The following is a 23961-nucleotide window of genomic DNA, read 5'->3' on the forward strand; positions in this document are numbered from 1 at the left end:
ACATTACAGGGGTGTGTCCAGACATTTTGTAAAAGGTCCTGTTTTTGTAAAATTGTGAAAAAAACTACTCATAATTTGTGAATATAAAATAAGCGTTAAGTCACATTCTTTAAACCAGGGTCCTGCTTTTGTGAATTTGTGAAAATAGGGTCCTGTTATTGTAAAAATTGCTAAGAACCTTTTGTAGAAGTTTTTAAATTGTAAATAGATAGAAGATTCTGCTCAACAACTGCTGCTACTAAATTAGAGATGCAACATACAAATATTTAGCTTATACTGCTCAACACAGAATATTCATTTTGGACGAACAATGGAAACAAAATCACTCACATTTTTAATAATTTCATTTGGCATATTTTAAATAACACAACTTAGTTTTGTATCACTTTTAATGTGTTACACATAAGTAAATTTAATCAATTCTTAAATTTATAATATTTTATTTAAAAAATTGCCAGAAATTAATTTTTATTTGCATAATATTCTATTAATTAATTTTATAAATAAATATAAATTGATCAATTATTCATTTACAAAAAAAAATCATTTAATATCAATAAGAATGTGCATACGATGTTTGTAAAAGTAGAAATATTTTCTTAGAATACTACATTTGGAATTCAAACTTAGAGAAACTTGGAAAACTTAGTTCGTTTCGAACCGTCTTTCTTCTCCCCCCCCCCCCCCCCGGGAAGGGTTTATTCGATTGACAAAACAGTAATGAAGATAAACATATTTGTGCAGGAGCCGTATAAGAGATAAATTATTTTGTGAAGGGTCCGTTAACGGACCCAAACTTCTTCTAAGCAGACCCCTGTATTAAGAGGAATCACGAAAAACCTTTATTTAATTTATTTTATTTTTGATATTCAAAGTTGCCTCTGTGGTCATATATTTACAAAAAAGTTTTTTTTTTTAAGTCAAATTGTAAAATAATTAGGTCTCTTGGAATAGGCCTAAAGTTTCATTTTCTTGGGTGAAAAATTTTAAATTTCGAGTCTTTTTTAAAAACCTAAATGTTATACAAATATATTAGGTTTCAAGTTTAAAAATGCAAATTAATTGCAAAAAGAGTTATGCATGAAATGTGACATTTAGGTCTACCGGAATCTACTTCAAAAACTTTATCTAACTCGAATATAACATTAAAGCTTAACCTAAGCATTGAGGAACAAACAAATAGACATGGGTATTTATTAATGAAAATCAAGGTTTTTATATAGATTCTAAAGTTCTTGAATAATACATTTCATATAGAGTGCATAAATAAATAAATAAATTAGTTACTTAATAAATAAAGAAATGGATTTCATTTTGAATAACTTTTGATTTAAGGATCAGTTTCTTCACGTTTTCTGACTCAGTCTTAATTGTCCGCTAATTTGGCGTCTGCTAATTAATTAGAGCAGGCTAAATTTTAAGTTACGGAATCTGAGACAAAAACGTATGTTCTCCGAATAAACATACATTTTCTTTTATTTTTTTTTGACGGACTTAGATTTTTGACTCCCAAAATACAGAAGGAAATATGGAAAATATAGTTCCAATAGTTTGGTCAGGAGAACGATCCAAAGTTTGGACCCCTTAATGTTAATTTTACTTTTTGTGTATTTCGCCATATCTCCGGAACTTTCTAAGCGAAATGAAAAGTTTTTGTAGACAGCTATAAAATTCGTTTACTTAAAAATAATTCCATAAAAAGTAATTTTAGTAAACATTTTAAATATTTTATAATTATTTTATTAAAAGAAAAGTCGAAAAATTTTTGAATTGTATATATATATATTTTATTTTGAGGAATGTAATTATGCATTGCAAAAAATAAAATTTGTGCGAAATCGGCCGAATAGTTCATTAGAAATCTAATTTTAAAAAAGTCGATATTTTCAAAATTCGACAGATTTCTCTAGAATTTTGTATTTTCCCATTTAATTTTAATTTTTACCATTTATTAATTATTATAATTTACTTTTATATCCCTAATAAATGAAACTTTAAAAGCTTATACCGAAAGGCCTAAATATTTAGGTAAATATTCGATCAATGTGATATTTTTTTATCGACTTGAAATTCTGAATTTGTAAAAAAAAAATTTGACCTGATACACTGTAACGTACCTTATTTCTTCAAGCTAAAAGTGATCAATCTTATTTATATTTGAAAATTAATATTGTTACATTATCCGGTTTAAAAAATTGTTTTGATATTTAAATTGTTTAAAATGTTTTACTATGTAAAGTAGGAATAAGTAATTGTTACTATCTTTTCAATAACACAGATAAATCCCGCAGTGGGCTGATCGCTAAGACACGGTTCCCAGCAGATCACCGAAGTCAAGCATCACTGGCTGCGGTCAGTGTACGGGTGAGTGACCACTTGGATCAGTTTGCGTAGGGACCGAGGGTGTGTGGTATTGGTCCTCGTTAAACTGTTTTACCGTAAAGTGCTCGACTTCGTGTGCAGGTCGTCGGGTTACCGAAGCAGGGGTGTCATCCTCTCTGTAGAGGATCAAAATTGTGATGGCATTTCGTCGGATCATCCTCAGGGATGTTTCCCAGACCGTCGCCAATTGCCCTTTGTGCAGCTCTAGTGCGACGTAAATGAACTACAACAACAACAAATCATTAACAGATAAAAATTACCAAAATTAATAATAACTTAAAGTTTGATTTTGTTTTGTGAAAAGATTCGATAGCAAATGTAAAGCTAAATTTTTAAACTTACCTGTTTCCAAAGTCTCCTTGTACTTAGCCTGAAAATAAAAAAAATAATTACATTTCAGAAAATGAAGGTGCCGAAAGAATTAATGAATTTTTAATATATTTTAGTTTTGGTAATTTTAAATCATAAAAAGCAAGTAAACTTCAGATTCACTCTTTATGTATTATAAGCATTGACCTCAATAGTTCAAGGATTAACGTATTTTAAATAGAAACTATATAGTGTATTAAAAATAGGGGATAGTAACAACTTTAATAACTATTAACCTAATATTTTGATTTTCGCTCATTTAGATATGATCATCATAATATGAAATGTTTGTTTTAAATCTCTGAGCCTCACAAATATGTATTTTCTCTAAATAATCGTGCATTTTTACAAATGAAATATGAGAGTGGTCTAGTTTAATAAATATTAATCGTTAAGTGATTAAGAACTTAACAATCAGCTTCATGCACAATATGATACATGCGCAAATTGTAGTTAATACATCTGCCGATCTGGTAAGTAGAAATACTAAATTAGGATTGCGAATTCATCAAATTTCTTATAACAATATACCTTCAATTCTAAATGTTATTCTAAAATAAAATGATTACTAAGCAAAATTATTTATATTCACTGATAGATCTTAATAGAATCATAAGGGAAATGTTTGATCGCGGGAAGTGAGGCCCAAGCGTAAGCAATCAGAATTCTATTTAGTACATATAGTTTAAATGAATAATTTAAACTTTCGTAGAAAAAAAACTGCTTTTTCTTACGGGGAAAAAAAACAGTAATTGTGAACCAATCATCGGGGTTGGTGAGTGGCAGCGAATAGGGGTAATAATTTATTTTTTAATTTTTGTTTAATATATTAAGTCAATTAGAAGACTTACGGCTGCATAGTAGACAAAACCATCAGGATTTAGAATATTAGGATTACTCTGGTTGGTAAAAACTTCACAGACGCCACTTCCTGTGTTGGAAATTCTGTAATATAATTGTTTAAATTATTTATAGAGCTACAGAATCAATAACTTTAAAAGTTTTCTCTGTTTAAAAATACTGTGTGAATATTAATGAAATAAGATTATTAATAATCAACTGCTGCAATTTTTCACTACTGAAATTTTTTTAATTTTCTTTATTTTTCTACATTTTCTGTCTTATGAGTAACTGCTAATGAAAAGTTTTATGTTACAGTATTCATGCAAGTAACACTGGATTATAAATTTTTTGTTGCATTTACGCAAGCACTATATCTTGCCTATTGTGGAGACTTGGAATTTCACTTGAGATGGGAGATTTGGGATTTCAAATTTAGAATTAGATTTGCTCCTGAAGCTACATTTTTTTGAAAATAAATTTAATTTTTAGTCTTATTTTTTTTGTCGAAATGTACAAATTAAAAAATGTTTTGTATTACAAGGGGTCGTATAAATATTGCGATTAACTTCTAAGAGGAGTTAGGCACATCATTGATTAAAATTGCATATGAAACCATATACGCGGCTAGGGGCTCTTCGCTATTATGACCTGTTCAGAAGCGCACAAAGAAACAGTTCATAATAGGGAAATTATAATAGGTTTCTATGCAATTTTAATCCTGATAATGTGCCTTAACTCCCACACTTGTGTGATCCCCTGTTATAAAAAAAAACCTTCCTTATTTGAACATTTCGACAAAAAATAGATTAAAAATGCAATTTAAAAAATTTGTAGCTTGGAAGTAGAAACCGATTGCTGATTTTGAAATCAGTGATACGAAAGTATCTAAAAGCTGATTAAAAAAAATCTCATGCAAGAGAATAAAAAAATTGTTTTCTAGAGTAATCTGCACTCAAATATTTCAAAAATAAACAATTGAAAAGTTTTTTTTAATTTGATAGAAGTGTCTAAAAAATTATGGACTAAAACTTCTAATAAAATATATAAGGCTTTTTATTATAGAACTGAAACAATTGTGTTCCTTTTTTGTGACATTATTTCAACCCTTTCGTGTTGTGTAACTTTATTCCTACAGCACAAAGTTAAACTTTTTTTTTCATTTTGGACTCAATAAACTTTATTTTTGAAAAGAATATTCAACTAAATCTCTTAAATGGTACTTCTTATTTTAATAAGCTACACTATAATTTGTGTTCACAAACCTGGCACAGATGCATGATGGGGTTTGTTGACATCTTCCCATGCAGGCTGCAACTTCTACTCTTTCTGGTATCCGATGGATTCCTAATCCCTTTTCTCGCTTTCCACTTGTTCGCACATAAGCCAGTGGTGTAGGAGCTACCTGTTAGAAGATATAGACAATCTAATCACACTGAAACGTAAGAATTAGCAATGAGAGCACCATTTACAAAATTAAAAGCGTGAGTGTTAACGTATTATAAATTTCGAAATGATTTTATGGAGGCATTAAGTTCCAATTGTAGAATATCACACAAAAGCATAGGTTTTTCCATTTTTATTAAAGTGAATAAACATTGAAATTTCTCTGCACGCTTAATGTATCTAGACAGTAAACAGAGAAATTATTATTTTTCAAATAAAAATTAAATTGTCAATCTTTAGCAGTTTCTAAGTGAACTTTTTTTTAGTGCTCAAAATTTTTTTTTCGTAAACTGACCAGCGCCCTCAAGAAATTAAAAAAAAACTGTTATTAAAACTTATATGCGAACATTACCGCTAACTGCTTTATCTTTTCAAAATAATATTCTTAGAATAGAGTTCCCCCACAGGAATTCCTTAACAGAAATAATTTTTTTAAATTGGTAACGAGGTAAGTTTTTAGAATGTTCTTTTAGAAATTATACTGCTAGTTATTTAATTTTTTGAGGACGCTGGCCATTTTATCGTAAAGGATAAGGTGACCAGCATCCTTTAAAAACCTTAAAAATGAATAAATAATTAATTAAAAATGAAATAATAATAGTAAAAAAACCTTGGTTGGGAAGCTAATGTAGTCGAGCGGAAGCAAATCGAAACTCCCTGAATAACTTTTGTTCTAAGATGTGCTGCAAATAATTAGATGGTCTCAACATTTGTAAAAAATTTTAATTTTTAAAAGTGTCGACGACAATTTAAATAGAAAAATCAGACACAGAAACGTATCTTCTTCAACAAATAAAAAAAAAACTACTTTAAAAGTGAATTTTTTTATGCGAGGGTAAAATAAATTGTGTGAAACTCTCGCTTCGAATTCATTTTCATTAATTCGCTTCCGGTGATTCATACAAGAATCCCAATAAACAACCCGAGATCTTTTCAATTTATGACGTAGCAAATTTCACTATTAAATTACAACTAAAGCGTAAATATTTGTATTAAATTTGTTCCTATTCTAAACAAATACCGGTTTTGAAATGGGCTCGATGTTAACTAGGGCTTTATACAAACACGAACAAGCATATAGTCTGTCTATGGAAAGAGCTCCTCTCACCATTCGTCTGAAGCAGTGGCGGTGACTATGGTTACGAGGCGTAACAATTTCAGGTAGGGGTGTTTGGTCAATATTTAAGACATGTTTTAGCTCTGGACGGTGAGAGATAAGGAGTCAAGGGAGAGAGAAGCTTCCCTCTATTTCCATAACAGCAGAGAGTCTTAAACTTTGTGGAGAAGGAGTTCTTTCCATAGACAAATTACAGCTAGCTGCGTAACAGAACAGGTTGAACTCCTTTCCTTAATTCGAAGATTAACAAAAGTTGAGGTAAATATATGCAAATAAAAGGAAACAGTTAAGCCCATCACGCGTTGTTTATTCCGATATTATTGTATTCATTTTTCATATGAAGCATACAAATAATAAAAAGAAACAATATGCTTTTTTTCACTTTTGAAAATATGTTCGTGCTATTAAATAAAATTCGCTAAAGTTAAGGTTCTTTTTTCCCAGGATGGCAACGAGAAAAGTAACCTGTTAAAAAAAAAATTCTATGTCGAGAATCAAGTCTTGTGTGAATATAAACTTTCAATGGGTACTTACCACAGAATGAATGAATATTATAAATATTGCTGATAAATAAAGTTGTATTTCTTTACTCCAGTCCATTTTCTTTTTCCTTTTTCATTGAATCTAAAAATATCAAAACGCAAATTACTCCCTAAGAAAAATCATGATACTGATCGTTGGGAAAAATGGTCAAAGTTGAGTCCGCTTTATCTGGTTGTAAGTATACCGTGTCCATTTCAAACTGACATTCGAAATATTGTCAGTTCATCTATAGCTATGGAAAGGTTGCTGCATCTTTATATTTTCAAAGACTCGTTTTATTTTTCTCGCTTGTTATGATTTTATAGTCATTGGAGCAAACTGTTTATTACAGCTAAATAATACGCATTTGAAAGATTTACAAATTTTAAATATTGGAATCCATGCTTGAAGAATGCATTAAGTTTGAAGAAGGGAAATATGAGTTACCCCCTATGTGCACTCATTTTTTGACATGCCGTCTATAAGGCATCCTAATTTATATTATTTCGTCAAAATTATTAAAAATAATGCGTGACTTAAAAATTATTTGCAACGGATGTTATTTTAAAGTTGATTAAATTGATATTTTTACTCAATTGTATACTTAGCTACCTTAACATGGAAATTAACCAGCGTGTGTTCATTTAATTGAATCTGGTTGACATAAGTAGCCACTTTGGAGGTTTTCTTTATTTAATTAACATTTTGCGTTAATAAAATATTTTTAAAACAGGAATTTGTCGAAAGGAAATTATCTAAAAAGTCTTTAGACTAGTCTGTCGTAATTACTATTAGTATATATATTTTTAATAATTTTGATAATTGATCGAATAAATATTCATCTAGTGTGCCTCTTTGCCCGTCTTTTCCAATGAGTTTATAAGCACTACTTATGTAAATTAATATCAATGGTATTCCGACAAATACGTATCTTGGGTTTGCAAGCTTACCTTATAAAAGTTACTTTATTTTGCATTCTTGTTAAAACATTATTTTTTCTTTTTATTTCCTCATTTTGTTTTTTTTCCCTTTTTTTTCTAATGAATGGGATTTAGTAATATAAATGATATTCAGATTTCTAAATTCTAAATTCACAGCGCGCAAAAAAAGAGGAAAAAAAGAAAGAAAGGAGAAGAAAAAAAAAACGTGACACACTGAATGACGTCTGATCTAATGATCGGATTTTCACGTATTAGGGTTTAACATTATTAGTTTGAACCTATGGTCTTATGTATGTGGCAGACTATATTTTAAGTTACGAAATCAGACACAAAAATGTACTTTCTCTGATTAAACAAACCTTTTATTTATTTATTTGTTTATTTTATTTATTTATTTATTTATTTTGTTGAAGGAATTGGATTTCTGACTCCCAAAATATAAGGGGAAGGTAGCCGCAATCTGGAAAATTTAGTACAAATAGTCAGGAGAGTAATCGGAAAATTGGAAATCTTATTGTTGGTTTTACTTTTTGTATATTTCACCATATCTCAAGAGCTTCTAAGCGAGTCGGAAAATTTTTGCACAGAATTATAAAATCTGTTTATCTAAAGATTCCATGAAAATTTTTTTTAATGATTATTTATTATTTTTTATTATTTTAATAATAATTGAAAAAAATTGAATTGTGAGAGATACAATATTTTACATCATTTCAAAAAATGTAACTTTAAACGGAAATATACAAAATTTGAACGAAATCGGTTGAATAGGTTCTTGAAAATCTAGTTTTTAAAAAGTCATACAATTAAAATTTGATTTTTCAGGAAATATTCGACAAATGTTGTTCAAATTTTATATTTTGCCATATAAAACTACATTCTTTGAATGATGTAAAAGTTTGTAATTCTTACATTTCAAAAAATTTTCGACTATTGTGAAATAAAATAATAAAAATATAATGATAAATAATTATTAAAAATTATTTTTTGTAAGAAATTACCGTCGGATCAACGAATTTTACATATGTGTGCAGAAATTTTTTTCTCCATTTGCTTAAAAAATTCTCGAGGTATGGCGAAGCATTCAAAAAGTAAAATTTACATTGAGGGGTCTGAACTTTGGACCTGTATTCTGACCAAACTTTTAGGATCTTATTTCACAGATGCGGCTGTATTTTGAGAGAATGGAATCTGAATTTAGTGATCAATCACTGTTGAATTTTAATAATCAAGTGAGTAATGATGAAGTGATGAATGAGTAAATGATCAAATGATGAATGAGTAATGATCAAGTAAAGATGCTATTTAGCATCTTTTTGTTGAGCTAGCAAACTATTTGAAAAATCGTATTGTCTTTTTTTTTGAGGGAAGAGTACATGTTGATTGTCTGTTTTAATTTGATTAAAATTTTTTAAACAGCATAAGAAAGCAAAATCACAAGAAATAATAATTTCTCGCATTATGGCAATCATAATATTATGGCAATTAATTGATTGATAATTGGCAAGTGATGTAGTTCAGAACTAGTTGGACATCATCCAATAGTGGATCAGCCTGTAATGTTAAGACACGTTGCATAACCTTGAATCAACATCTTTTTAATTATTTATAGACTTTGCTTGGAAAAAAAAAACTAATAAGAAAGATTGGAAGGAGGGCTATTGCAAATGGGGTTGGATTGTCCAACCAATCTCATTACTCGTAATGAAAAAGTCTAGAGCTCGTTTGAGCGGTTCAGTGGAGCGAGTTCGATAAATTACACAAAACTGGACTTCAGGATCAGGAAAAAAAATGACCAGTGGCTCTGAGAGTTACGGTCAAGTAAGCGTGACCACATTTTACGCGAAAGATTAGCTATTTCGAGGCAAAATTCTAATTTTTTGTTTCTTACCAACAGAAAACCGATAACTGATTTGTTCTCGTTGTGATTTCTGAATCTAGTTAGGCTTGGAGATGGATTGTTCACAAACGCCTTGTTTAACGTAGGGCATGCATGCTAAGTAAGAATATTCATAATGCATGTAATGATGATGGACTTCAAACATACTGAAACATGAATTACGGTTTTCTTTTTTATTTAGTTCTAATTAAGAAAGCTTATTGATTCTCTTGTTATATAAGTGAAAGATTTTATTATTTATGAAGGTAGAAAATACATTATAAATTTCAAATCTAATTAGAATAATAAAACTTGATTTTGTATGAACATGACCCATTAAAAGTTTATTGTCACTGTTCTTCCGTTCTGAGAACGAAAGATTTTCTTCTTAATTTGAGAATAAAGCTATATAACAAATAAATTCTGCATTTCAACGATAATCAGAAAAATAGAAATTGATGTTTTTAGCATGATTTACTTAAAGTTTGTGAGACCTTTTGCTGAAAATTTATTCTGTAAAAATAGTTGGGTAAAAATAGTTCTTAAAATAGTTGTATGAATTTTAATAAGTAATAATAAAGAAAATTTAAGATGGAACTTAAAACGTAAGGGATAAATAAAAACACGATCTTTTCATAAAGATTAATTATTACTTATAACACACAAATACAATAAATAACTTACCCTTAATATTAAATTTTTTTAAACACATTTTTTTACAGTATTTATCTACATTACTGTTCAGAATTTAAGGAAATTTTAGATTTGGTCTATTATCAATGGAACTGGGGAGCAAGTTTTAATTATGTGCTTAAGTTGATGTAATGTAATACAAATGGCCAGTCAGCAGTTATAATACATATGCATGATCTTGTATAACACTCGTTGCAATCGAAGGTAGTGATCATAAGAATTGAGTAAAAAATGGCCTTATCTTACAACTATACTGGTGGTCTTACAACGTAATTTCATATCGGAAATGTGGCAGTTTAAGTTTCTACTGCAATTGTTCACATTTTTATCTCTGTTATCTGGCCCTAGATTGTTTTCAGCGAGGGATATCAAGATCCAATTGCTTACCCTAGAGCAGGGATGGCGAACCAATGGCACGCGTGCCATTTATGGCACGCGACACAATATTTTGGGCACTCCACCGATCACAATTGTTGTTACACTTCGAAGCATATGTAACAATTAAATTAAAATTCACGAAAAATAAACAAAATATTAAACAATATTAATAAAAAAATTAAAAATTAATGCTAAAAAGACCATTAATAACCATAAAAAACAAGCTAACAATAAATAACTAGCAAAAAAATCAACAGTCCTGCTTAAACTAACATCTTGCAACCTAATATAAGTTATTTGTCATCTAATCTGCAACAACAGAAGTCACACTGATGTTACTTGAAAGTTGAATTACGCGTATAACTGAGATATTGCAAAAAAAAAAATTTCCAATGTAAATAAAGAGTTTTGAGTTGATAGTATTTAGTATTGTTATTTTCCCAATAATTATTTGACGGCACGTCTATGACCTCATTAAGCAATTTTTTAGAGAAAATGGCACGTTGGTGTATAAAGGTTCGCCACCCCTGCCCTAGAGCCTCTCAAATGTGCTATATTGGGTTGAAGTCTGTAAACCTGGTTGTCTGAGCCGCGATGGCTAAGGGGATAGAGTGTTCGCCTCCAATGAGGTGACCCGGGGTTCGATCCCGGCGATGGCTGATCTGTACGAATTCCGCATCCGGCTTGCACCGACCACAGTGTTGACGTGAAATATCTTAGACGGATCATGGGTTAGAGTCTCCTTGCCGTCAGGCTAACCGTGGGAAGTTCTCTTGGTCTTTCTCTCCATGTAACGCAAATGCGGGTTTGTTTCATCAAAAAAGTCCTCTACGAAGACAAAGTTTCTCCCAATATTTGATCCAGGAGTTCCCTTGTCTTCTGGATTGGGTTCAAAATTACAAGGCTATGAAGTTGAACATTAGTAGTCGTAAATCTCAAAATTGGGTCGGCTGTTCAACGACGGTTATACACATTAAAAGAAAAAAAACCTGGTTGTCTAATACATCCGGTCAATACTTTCACTCTCCAGGTAATCATCAACTATAAACTCAATGTGAGTGTATGTTGCTGTTGATTGAATAGAATCAGGGTCAACTGCATTTCTGCATGCAAGAATTTTAACCTTCACCTAAAGCCAGACAATGTGCCTTGCTCAAAAAAACATAGAGGTGTGTGAAATCATTCAAGTAGTCCATTAAACCTTCACTGACCTATTGGACAATTTCTCAGACATTGCAGTAGTCGTAGTGTAAGTGAATCCCTAGTTCTCTCCATATAAAAGTATGAGCCATTGGAACTATCTATCCTGAAATATCCAAGTAATCAACCATTACAACAGTGAAGGTTTGATGGTCTATGTAGGCTTCTTGAGTAATGGCACTTCCTACCATGTCTTTCTGAAAGGTATTTTGTTTTGAGTAATATAGGGACAAAATCTCAGAACCCTATGCTTGCATCTTAGTGGAGCAGTTGAACGTGATTTATTTTTGATGTGCAACAATGAGCAACCACATAAATCAAATCGAGCTGACGATTTTCTGGAAAGTAAAAGTCATTGCTGGCTGGGTTTTTCAGCCAGGTCTCCAGATTCTAACCTAATCGAGCACATCTGAAAGGCTCTGAGGAGTGTATTTATACATAGAGCCGAATCTCTCGAAGAAAATCTTTTGAGGTCAAAAAACAGCGCAGCTGAACAATTGCTAAAAAGAACTTATATACTGCCTTTTTTCCAATATGTAAAACTTGCATATCTGCCAGAGGGTGCCATAACATCTACGTATTAACCTGTTGTTTTCTTTTGATTTTGTGACCACTGTCTTTTTCCGAAAAATATTATACAGAGTTCAACGTGTGTATAATAATTGTCGAATGATTATTTCAACAGTTGTATTTTCTTTTGAATTTTAATTGAGAGGTTTTTTTTTTAATGTTGTGTGAGAGATTTTGGACTTAAAACTAAGTGTTTTTGGATACAATCGTTTAATTTCTGTTTTTTTGTTTGATTAACATAAGTAAATGAATGATTTAAATTTTCTTTAATACAGCCTATAGTTAATATAGTCCCAAATCATAAGAGGTGAAGGAGAGAATTGAATATTACAAGTAATGGCTTAACTCATCAGCTGACGTGTTGACAAATACCATTAGCTACTTTCCATTTTTAAAGACTAATTGGGTACTTTCTATTAGATTCCCACGTTATTCATGTGATAATTGGATGAGACTAATCCACGTTGTTGTTTTTTTGTTTTTGTTTTTTTGCCACGGTTACCAACAAAAAAGTGTTGATCGGACTTTCGGAGAAGTCTTTCTCCAAATCCATAAAAGTTTCACCTACGTCAACCACACTTTGTAAACAAGTATACCCAATTAAGAAATAGATGAGGAGAAAATTATTTATTAATTAATCTTGGAATAATTTATAACAGGTTTTTCTTTTTCGTACAAAAAAGAAGAAATGCGATATTCCCCAAAACATACATCCATAATCCTGTTATCAGTCTCCTATCAGATCATCAGATTAGGAAAAGTATTTCACTCGATGAAGAACAAGCCAATTTCAACAATCAAAAAACTAATCAAATCATGTAGCGAATATTGAAATGCTTCTCTGTTTTATCTTCATCGATATAGAGAAAGCTTTTTGCATCAATCAAACGCCTGCTGGGTTGAGGGCGAAAACAAATGGAATTTAAAAATTTTACACAGACATCATTCGAAATATATAGCAAGACGGCGTCAAAGATTAAATTGGTAAAAAGAAAGCTATAATCAAACCTGAAAAAAGAGTATGTCAAGAAGACACGATACGATGTAAATTGTTCACTTTTTTGTTAGAAAAGCTAATTCGTGTAAAAAAAAGGGATTAAAATAAATTAATAATATTGTCATATTAAATTTTCTGATAATATTACAATTAAGACCGAATCATTGGCAGTTAATTTAAACACTTATTATTCACGAAGTTATAAATTAATTAGCCTGAAATTTTAGTTCAATATTTGCGTTTGTTTTATATTAAAATTTGTTGCAGTGTTGAAAATGCTGGAATAAATTTAACACATTGATTCCAGCTTTCTGTGATTCAGAAGAACAAAAATATTTCTCTATTTTAATTTTTTTCCAGCATATTAAATGATCTCATGATGTACAGGTGTGAGCAAATATATTTTCGTTATCCAATTAAGGAATAGTTAATTTTATGTTGACGTATTAAAAAAAAGATAAATAAAATCATGAAAAGTCACAAATAACATTACGTGAAACTAACATACGAATGCCTGGCTTATGGAATATTATTTGCGTGTTTCCCCATTTTTTCGTTGTTTTAACTTTGTTTACTTGTTTTTTGGAAGAGCAAAGTTGCAGAATTAGAAAAATATTCCATTTTACTAAACGTAACTTTTCACACCAAACTGTGCATATTCCAGGGAATTTTTCGTAATCTCTACCGTTGCTGCATATTTTTTAGAATCATTTTCAAAAATAAAGTTCAAAAATACGCATTAATGCTCTAATGACATAGGTAACATAGAGTTGTTTCGAAGATAAGTCCAACAACTCTTCTCCATCTGCCATGGCAATCAAACAAATTTTAATGTTTTCAGTCGATAGCAATTGGGCATCGATAGTGCTTTTTCCTTGCTTAAATATTAATATGTAACCCTTAATGAGTATACCTTCTACTTTTTTTGATATTCGAATTCTATAAATAGATAATAAGAATGGCTCCCCGACAAAGGCGTGGACAAAACTAAACTGGCCTGAAAATATTTTTATGACTATTTTTATATTACTACTAAGCATACGACTCTTTTGACTTTGATTTCTTTTGATTTCTCAGGAACTATTAGACCGATTTCGCTTAAATTTTGTAATTTGCCATGTGAAATTAGCCTTTTGAAATTTATATTATTATTCTTATATTACTATTTTTAAGTAAAAAATATTTTTATACACTCCCGTATATGAACCGGAGGCTGCAAATACAGTGATAAAAAAAACGGACCACCCTGCGTAAAATTTGATTTAATGTCCGGATCTTCACGTTCATGGACTCAATCTTAATGGTTCGAGGGGATAACCTCAAATATACTAATTAATTAGTGCAGACGATATTTTAAGTTACAAAATAAGACACGAAAACGTTCTTTCTCTGAATAAACATACCTTTTTTTTCGAGGGTGAATTTCTGACCCCCAAAATATAGGGGTTTACTAATCCGGTTAGAGATGATCCCCATAGTTTGGTCAGGAGAATGATCCTAAGTTTGGGCCCCTTAATGTTAATTTTACTTTTTGTATACTTCGGCATATCTCGAGAATTTTTAAAGCGAATCGAAAATCTTTGTACACGATTATAAAATTTGTTTATCTAAAGATAATCCCGTGCAAAAAATGCGTTTTAGTAAATATTTATTATTTTTCATTATTTTTTATTATTTTTATTAATTAATTATCGTCGAAAAATTTTTGAATTCTAAGGTATGCAATTTTTTACATTATTTTAAAGTGGCTAATTTTACATGGCAAATTACAAAATTTAAGAGAAATTGATCTAATAGTTCCTGAGAAAACAAAAACTTTGTATGTTTCAATGTAAAATTACCTACTTTAAAATGATGTAAAAAATTGCATTCCTTATAGTACAAAATTTTTTCGACTGTGACTAAATAAAATAATAAATTTTTACTAAAATAAATTTTTTAAACGCTTAATTAACATTAAGCGTTCCAAATTTTAGATCACTCTCCCGACCAAACTATGGTAACCATATTTTCCAGATTGCGGCTAACCCCTCTATTTTTAAATCCATGGAAAAAATTATAAGTCTATTCAGAGATAGTACGTTTTTGTGTCTGATTTCGTGACTTAAAATATCGTCTGCTCTAATTGATTAGCATATTTAAGGTATCTCCCTCAAACTCTGAAGTTTGAGTCCTAGAACGTGAAGATCCAATCATAAGTTATTTAGAGTGTACGTAACTGAAAATACTGACCAATGATAAACTAAACTAAACTGACTAAACTATAGAAAAAGAGTTTAACTAAACTAAAAATCTATTTCCTTTGATATTAAGTTTAACTAAACTGAACTAGTGAGCTAATATTAATAACACAAAATTCGTCAAATGCACTGTAAATTGTAGGAGAGAGAAAGATGGAGTGGACAGTGATAGAGTGGTTATCTTTAATAACCGTTTCATTTAGTGGTTAAATTTCCTCTGAGAGATATTGATACCCAGTGCAGTTAAATAATCACACTAAGAATAATAGAAATTTGTAAAAGTAGGTTTTATTTATTTATTTTATTTCAGGAATATTTTTATTTATTTTAAAAGGTAATAAAATGTTATAAAGGATGCTACTTTTTACACACTTTGATGTTAACTTTTGCTTTGTGTAGTTTCAGTTGGCCAACATTAAGCCTAAACAAACACATATCATTGGGACTAATGTCGACGCATGGTGGGGGGGGGGCTAGTATGGATGTGTTCACACTGGACCCATTCAATTTTAAATTAAAGAAATATGAATTGATCACAAATGTAACACATTTGATGCTATTTATTTCCTAAATTAGAATAATTTTGTTGAATGACATCCTTTTATAAATTTTGGTTTCAATCTCAAGTAAGGAATTTACTACGAAACACTTATCTGCTTTTTAACGGTTCTAAGAAAATTTAAGGAACACGTTTTATTATGTTTGTTAAATGGATGCAATATAGACGAAATAAGGAAAAAAAAGTTTTTAATATATATATTTACTTTTTTTCTTACTTTTTCGTCTTCTCTTTTGGGAGTTGTTTGCCTTATTCCTGTGAAGGAAATATCGTTAAGCCACGTATTCCGTGTTGTGCTGTTCATGTGGACCATTTAATCATCAACTTAAGCTGGTTATTAATATTAATACAACTTAAAATTGATTCTATGCTGGTCAAGGCAGCAGTAATAAGCTACTTAAAACGCATCTCAGAAAAGAGCAGCAAGCAAAAGTCACACGTTTTAAAGATATGGTGCTCAATTCTTGAGAAAAAAAGATGAACTTATTTCTTCTAATCACAGATTTTCTTTTTTTCTCTTCACAAAAATAAACAAGTAAATAAAAAATGAAAACACATTTCTCAAATCTCAAAAGCAGAAATAACAAACTTAAATTGCCAGTAATTGGTAGAGCTTTCAGCACTGTATCTCAATAAAAATTTTCAGTTAACATATCAAATTGTTCGATTAAATAACATACAAACTTGGAAATATTTTTCAAATAAATCAAATTAAGCAATGGTTTTCAAATGCATTGATTTGCGTTCAGAAAGTCTTTCTTAGTATAGTGAAACTCACTTTAAATTATTAGCGAAACACTCTACAAGTTAGTATTTTAATTAAAATATGGCAATATTTTTCACCAATAAGATGTAGATTGAAATTAAGTTCAATTTTGCTGTAAATGTAACTTTTTGATTTTTAATGAATGTCTACTTACTGAGTTATCAAGTTTGTCCACACCAGTCTCATGTAGTGAGGCTAGTGAGGACGAAAACAAGCTTTAAAAAAATAATTATTGAAAAACTAAAAAACCTAAATGAAAGGTAAACATAAAAATTATTGTTAAAAAATTACTTCATGAGTTAAAATTTTGTTAAGTATGGTTTTTTGACAAATTTGTAATAAATGTCCAAACTAACTTCCTTACTAATATTAACTTAATCTAATAAATTAATCTATATAATTAGCTTTATAGCGATGTAATATAAACGAGTTTTTCCATAGTGATAACATTTTTAGAATTCTATATTTACTGAACTTATTTTTTAGAATTTTTATCAATAGATGATGAAAAAGCAGTTTATCTTAAATATCTGCATTACATTTGTAAATTTTATTGCTTTAATAAACAGCATGCACTATCTATAATATTTCAATTCCATTTCTTTTTAAGAATATTCCTTTTTTAAAAATGAAATAATACCTTAATAACAAGTTGATAAATATAAATTTATCCTATAAGTATATCATAAAAATAGATTATTATTGAGTGGAAAATAATACAGTGAGAATATTGTCTTAAATTTTCTTTAACTATAAAATACGTTTTCCATTACGAAGATTTGTTCTCAAATATCTTTTTAAAATTTAAAACAGATATTTATTTTAATGTTAACTGAAAGATAAAAGTCTTTAGAAATTTAGAAAAGCTTAAAAATATTCTACGGAACTTTCATTTACATCTCTCAATGTTAGAATTAAAATACCTTATGAAAGTTCTATTACTTTTAGAACAAAACTTATGAAATTTAATACTCATAATTTAATTATAGAAATTGAGACTGTTTTCAATTGAATTATATCCAATAAATGCAAATAAAAGATTTCAACTTCATTTATATATTTTTTTTATAATGATGATTGTTCTAATAGCTCTTATTATAAAATTCATTTATTATAAATAAGAAAATGCATTTAATTGTATAATTGTAGGATGACAGTTACGAAGCATTATGAAAATTATAAAAATAACCTCTAAAATTTTCGTTTCTATCTTTCAAAGTTAGTGCATTAATGGCCGTTTATGTACAATTTAAAAATTTAACATTTATGACTAATATTAAAACTATTGACGTTCTATCTAATATATTAACATTCAATAATTGCATAAAAGCATTTTAGCGTCATTCATATTAGTTTTATAACGATAATTCTTATATAAAATTCATTTATCAATGTAGGAGGAAAGTTACGAAACATTATGAAAATTATTAAACTAATCTCCAAAATTTTCGTTTTTATCTTTCAAAGTTAGTGTAAATGTCGCTCAGTGCAAGTTACGAAAAAATAAAGCTCTTATTAATGGTCTTCTATGTACAATTTAAAAATTTATGAATTCAACATTTATAATTAATATTAAAATTTTTGACGTTCTTTCCAATATATTTACATTCAATAATTGCATTAAAGCATTTTAATGTCATTCATATCAGTTTTATAACGATAATTCTTATAACGATAATTCTTATTCATTTATCAATGTAGGAGAAAAGTTACGAAACATTATGAAATTATATGAAAATTATAAAAATAATCTCCAAAATTTTCTTTTTTATCTTTCAAAGTTAGTGTAAATGTTGCTCTGTGAAAGTTACGAAAAAAATTAAGCTCTTATTAATGGTCTTCTATGTACAATTTAAAAATTTATGAATTCAACATTTATAATTAATATAAAAATTATTGACGTTCTTTGCAATATATTTACATTCAATAATTGAATTAAAGCATTTTAGCTTCATTCATATTAGTTTTATAACGATAATTCTTATATAAAATTCATTTATCAAAAATTAAAAAAAAATATTTGTATGAATGTTTAAACTGAGGGGAAAAATTAATAAAAAGAATTAAAATATTTCAACCTCAAATGATACTAAATGAAATTTACATAACATAATATCTTACCCTGGTCATGAGGTGTTCTTTAAGTTGGGTGTAAAAACTTTAGTTGGTAAAGAGGGTTATGGAGAATCTGATTCATCCATGCGAGGAGGGGTCCGCCTCGAAACCCTCACATTGGCTAGAGTTTTATCGATGATATAAAATGGAAGCGTATTAAGAGAGTGGCACCATTAATGTTTCATGTTCAGTCCACCTCTTCAATTTGGCGGATAGAAAATTATATACAACTGCCCTCATTAGGCTGCAGAGAGCAATTGAATAAATCACTTAAAAGTACATACGTCAGCATGTTAAAAAGATTTTATATGAGTAACAATATTAAAAATTAAACATTTGTATAATGACAAAAAAGTTATGACATGTTATGACAAAATGAAAATATCACTTTTTAGTCACTTTGTAATAATATTTTATTTTATTTTATTTTATCACCAGCATTGAACAGCTTATCCAGATTTTTAAAAAAAAATTCAATTCTCAAAGCTTAGTAAACTTGAAACCAGCCTAAAAGACAAATGAACTTTTGGGACCAGTATCGCNCGTGAAATTGACTATCGACTTGATATTCTCCGTGCGACGAAGGGGGCACACGTGGAAGTTCATTGACATGGGTCATGAGAATTTTTGAGTCTATCTAACCATTTATGTTATTAATTTTAATCTATCTTTATTATTTTATGAGTTATTAAAAATCAGAATGGGTCCGGGACTTTATAAACACACTGTATATTTGCTTTTTTTCTTACTTTTTCGTCTTCTCTTTTGCGAGTTGTTTGCCTTATTCTTGTGAAGGAAATATCGTTAATCCATGCATTCCGTGTTGTGCTGTTCATTTGGAACATTTAATCATCAACTTAAACTGATTATTAAAATTAATTCAACTTAAAATTGGTTCTGTGCTTGTCAACGCAGCAGTAATAAGCTACTTAAAACACATCTAAAAAAAAGTGCAGTAGGCAGAAGTCACACGTTTTACGCATATGGAGCTTATGATACTCAATTCTCGAGAGAAAAAAAGATGGAGCTATTTCTTCTAATCACAAATATTCCTTTTTTCCACAAAAATAAACAAATAAATAAAAAAATTCTCAAATCTCAAAAGCAGAAATAACAAACTTAAATTGCCAGTAATTTGTGCAGCTGCCAGCACTGCATCTCAATAAAAATTTTCAGTTAACATATCAAATTGTTTGATTAAATAAAATACAAACTTCGAAATATTTTTCAAATAAATCAAATTAAGTAATGGTTTTCAAATCCATTGATTTGCCTTCAGAATGTCTTTCTTAGTATAGTGAAACGCTCTTTAAATTATTGGTGAAACACTCTACAAATTAGTATTTTAATTATAATATGTCAATATTTTTCTCCAACAAGACAAGATTAGACAAGATTTTAGACAAGATCCAATAAGACAAGATTAGATTAAAATTAAGTTCAATTTGCTCAATTTGGTTTCAAACCACTCTCATGTAGTGAGGCTAGTGAGGACGAAAACAAGTTTTAAAAAAATTATTATTGAAAAACTAAAAAATCAAAATAAAAGGTAAACATAAAAATTATTGCTAAAAATTACTTCATGAGTTAAAATTTTGTTAAGTATGGTTTTTTGACAAATTTGCAATAAATGTCCACACTAGCTTCATTACTAATATTGACTTAATGCAATAAATTAATTAATATAATTAGTCTTACAGCGATATAATATAAACGAGTTTTTCCACAGTGATAACATTTTTAGACTTCTATATTTACTGAACCTATTTTTTAGAACTTTTATCAATAAATGATGAACATACAGTTTATCTTAAATATCTACGTTACGTTTGTAATTTTATTACTTTACTAAACAGCCTGCACTATCTATAATACCTCAATTCTATTGCTTTTTATGAATATTCCCTTTTAAAAAATGAAATAATACCTTAATAACAAGTTGATAAATATAAATTTATCCTATAAGTATATCATAAAAATAGATTATTATTATTAAGATAAAAATAATAAAGTGAGAAAATTGTCTTAAAATTTTTTTATATTATATTAAATGCGTTTTCCATTACAAAGATTTGTTTTCAAATATCTTTTTAAAATTTAAAACAAATATTTATTTTAATGTTAAATGAAAGATAAAGGTTGTTATAAATTTAGAAACTCTTAAAAATATTCTACGGAATTTCGTGTCTCCCTTCAATGTTAGAATTAAAATACCTTATGAAAGGTCTATTACTTTTTGATCAAAACTTATGAAATTTAATACGCATAATTTAATTATAGAAATCGAGGCTGTTTTCAATTACTTATATCCAATAAATGCAAATAAAAGATTTCAACTTCATTTATATTTTTTATAATGATGATTGTTCTTATAGCTCTTATTATAAAATTTATTAATTATAAATTAAAAAATATATTTAAGTTTTTAACTGTAGGATGAAAGTTACGAAACAGTATGAAAATTATAAAAATAGTCTGTAAAATTTTCGTTTTTCTCTTTCAAAGTTAGTGTAAATGTAAGTTACGATAGTTTAGTGTAAGTTACGAAAAAATAAAGCTCTTATTAAAGGCCTGTGTACAATTTAAAAATTTATGAATTTAACATTTATAATTAATATTAAAATTATTGACGTTCTTCCCAATATATTTGAATTCAATAATTGCATTGAAGTATTTTAACGTCATTCATATTAGCTTTATTACGATAATTCTTATATAAAATTTATTTATCAATGTAGGAGGAAAGTTACGAAACATTCTGAAAATTATAAAATTAATCTCTAAAATTTTCGTTTTTATCTTTTAACGTCAGTATAAATGTTAATCTGTGAAAGTTGCGATAAAATAAAGCTCTTATTAATGGGCTCATATTAGTTTTATAACGATAATTCTTATATAAAATTCCTTTAAAAATGTAGGAGGAAAGTTACGAAACATTATGAAAATTATAATATTAATTTCTAAAATTTTCGTTTTTTTCTTTCAAAGTTAGTGTAAATGTTGCTCTGTGAAAGTTACGAGAAAATAAAGCTCTTAGTAATGGCCTTCTATGTGCAATTTAAAAATTTATGAATTTAACATTTATAACTAATATTAAAATTATTGACGTTCTTTCCAATATATTTACATTCAATAATAGCATTAAAGCATTTTGACGTCATTCATATTAGTTGTACAACGATAATTCTTATATAAAATTCATTTATCAATGTGGGAGGAAAGTTACGAAACATTATGAAAATTATGAAATTAATCTCCAAAATTTTCGTTTTTATCTTTCAAAATTAGTGTAAATGTCGCTGTGTGAAAGTTACGAAAAAATAAAGCTCTTATTAAAGGCCTATGTACAATTTAAAAATTTATGACTTTAACATTTATAATTAATATTAAAATTATTGACGCTCTTTTCAATATATTTACATTCAATAATTGAAATAAAGCATTTTAACGTCATTCATATTAGTTTTATAACGATAATTCTTATATAAAATTCATTCATCAATGTAGGAGGAAAGTTACGAAACATTATGAAAATTATGAAAATAATCTCTAAAATTTTCGTTTTTATCTTTCAAAGTTAGTGTAAATGTCACTGTGTGAAAGTTACGAAGAAATAAAGCTCTTATTAATGGTCTTATATTAGTTTTATAACAATAATTCTTATATAAAATTCATTTATCTATGCAGGAGGAAAGTTACGAAACATCATTAAAATTATAAAAATAATCTCAAAAAATTTTCGTTTTTATCTTTCAAAGTTAGTGTAAATGTCGCTCTGTGAAAGTTACGAAAAATTAAAGCTCTTATTAATGGCCTTCTAGGTACAATTTAAAAATTTATGAATTTAACATTTATGATTAATATTAAAATTATTGACCTTCTTTCCATTATATTTACATTCAACAATTGCATTAAAGCATTTTAATGTCATTCATATTAGTTTCATAACGATAATTCTTAGATAAAATTCACTTATCAAAAATTTAAAAATAAAATAAAATACTTGTATGAATGTTTAAACTGAGGGAAAAAATTAATACAAAGAATTAAAATATTTCAGCCTCAAATGATACTAAATGAAAATTACATAACATTATATCTTACCCTGGTCATGAGGTGTTCCTTAAGTTGGGTGTAAAAACTTTAGTTGGTAAAGAGGGTTATGGAGAATTTGATTCATCCATGCGTGGAGGGGTCCGCCTCGAAACCCTCACATTGGCTAGAGTTTTATCGATGATATAAAATGGAAGCGTATTAAGAGAGTGGCACCATTAATGTTTCATGTTCAGTCCACCTCTTCAATTTGGCGGATAGAAAATTATATACAACTGCCCTCATTAGGCTGCAGAGAGCAATTGAATAAATCACTTAAAAGTACATACGTCAGCATGTTAAAAAGATTTTAGATGAATAACAATATTAAAAATTAAAACATTTGTTGAATGAAAAAAACGTCATGACGTGTTATAATAAAATAAAAATATCACTTTTTAGTCACTTTGTAATAATATTTTATTTTATTTTATCACCCGCATTGAACAGCTTATCCAGATTTTAAAAAAATTTCAATTCTGAGAGCTTTGTAAACTTAAAACCAACCTAGAAGACAAATGAACTTTTGGGAAATGAATCAGGCAAACTCGCATTTGAAGAGAATAAACCAGCATTTGCATAGCATATTGATTTAAAGCATTGAATAAAAGCTCTCACAGTTATCCCGAGGGTAGCGTTATTTTAACTTACTTTTTATCAACCACAGGAGACATTTTGCGTTTAAAACAAGATATGAATTAGCCGTCTATTAACCATTGATGGAATACAAATTTTTGGCGTCGCAGTCGAAATCAAGAGTGTTATTACATCTTCTGGGATATTACATACTTTCCAAAACTTGAAACAAAAAAATATGAACATTACAGGTCACGATTTAAGGTACATTACTTTTAT

The 23961-nt window shown here is 28.6% G+C and overlaps 1 protein-coding gene across 2 annotated transcripts in view; it reads right to left on the reverse strand.

Moving 5' to 3' along the window:
• Positions 1-23174, reverse strand: part of LOC107447010 (uncharacterized) — a 37581-nt gene extending 14407 nt beyond the window's left edge. Inside the window, exons 1-5 of one of the 2 annotated variants that reach the window (XM_071178848.1) lie at positions 23119-23174; positions 6689-6778; positions 4857-4996; positions 3603-3696; positions 2725-2752 (exon numbers count right to left, since the gene is read on the reverse strand). In XM_071178848.1, the coding sequence (XP_071034949.1) occupies positions 2725-2752; positions 3603-3696; positions 4857-4996; positions 6689-6754 (328 nt within the window). In that variant the 5' untranslated portion in view covers positions 6755-6778; positions 23119-23174. Of the gene's footprint in view, positions 1-2724; positions 2753-3602; positions 3697-4856; positions 4997-6688; positions 6779-19020; positions 19160-23118 lie in introns of those variants that run through there. The other variant, XM_071178851.1, reaches the window with a different exon arrangement.
• Positions 23175-23961: the final 787 nt, after the last annotated feature.

This window comes from Parasteatoda tepidariorum, chromosome 1 (genome assembly GCF_043381705.1).
Source record: "Parasteatoda tepidariorum isolate YZ-2023 chromosome 1, CAS_Ptep_4.0, whole genome shotgun sequence".
NCBI classification, from domain to species: Eukaryota; Metazoa; Arthropoda; class Arachnida; order Araneae; family Theridiidae; genus Parasteatoda; species Parasteatoda tepidariorum.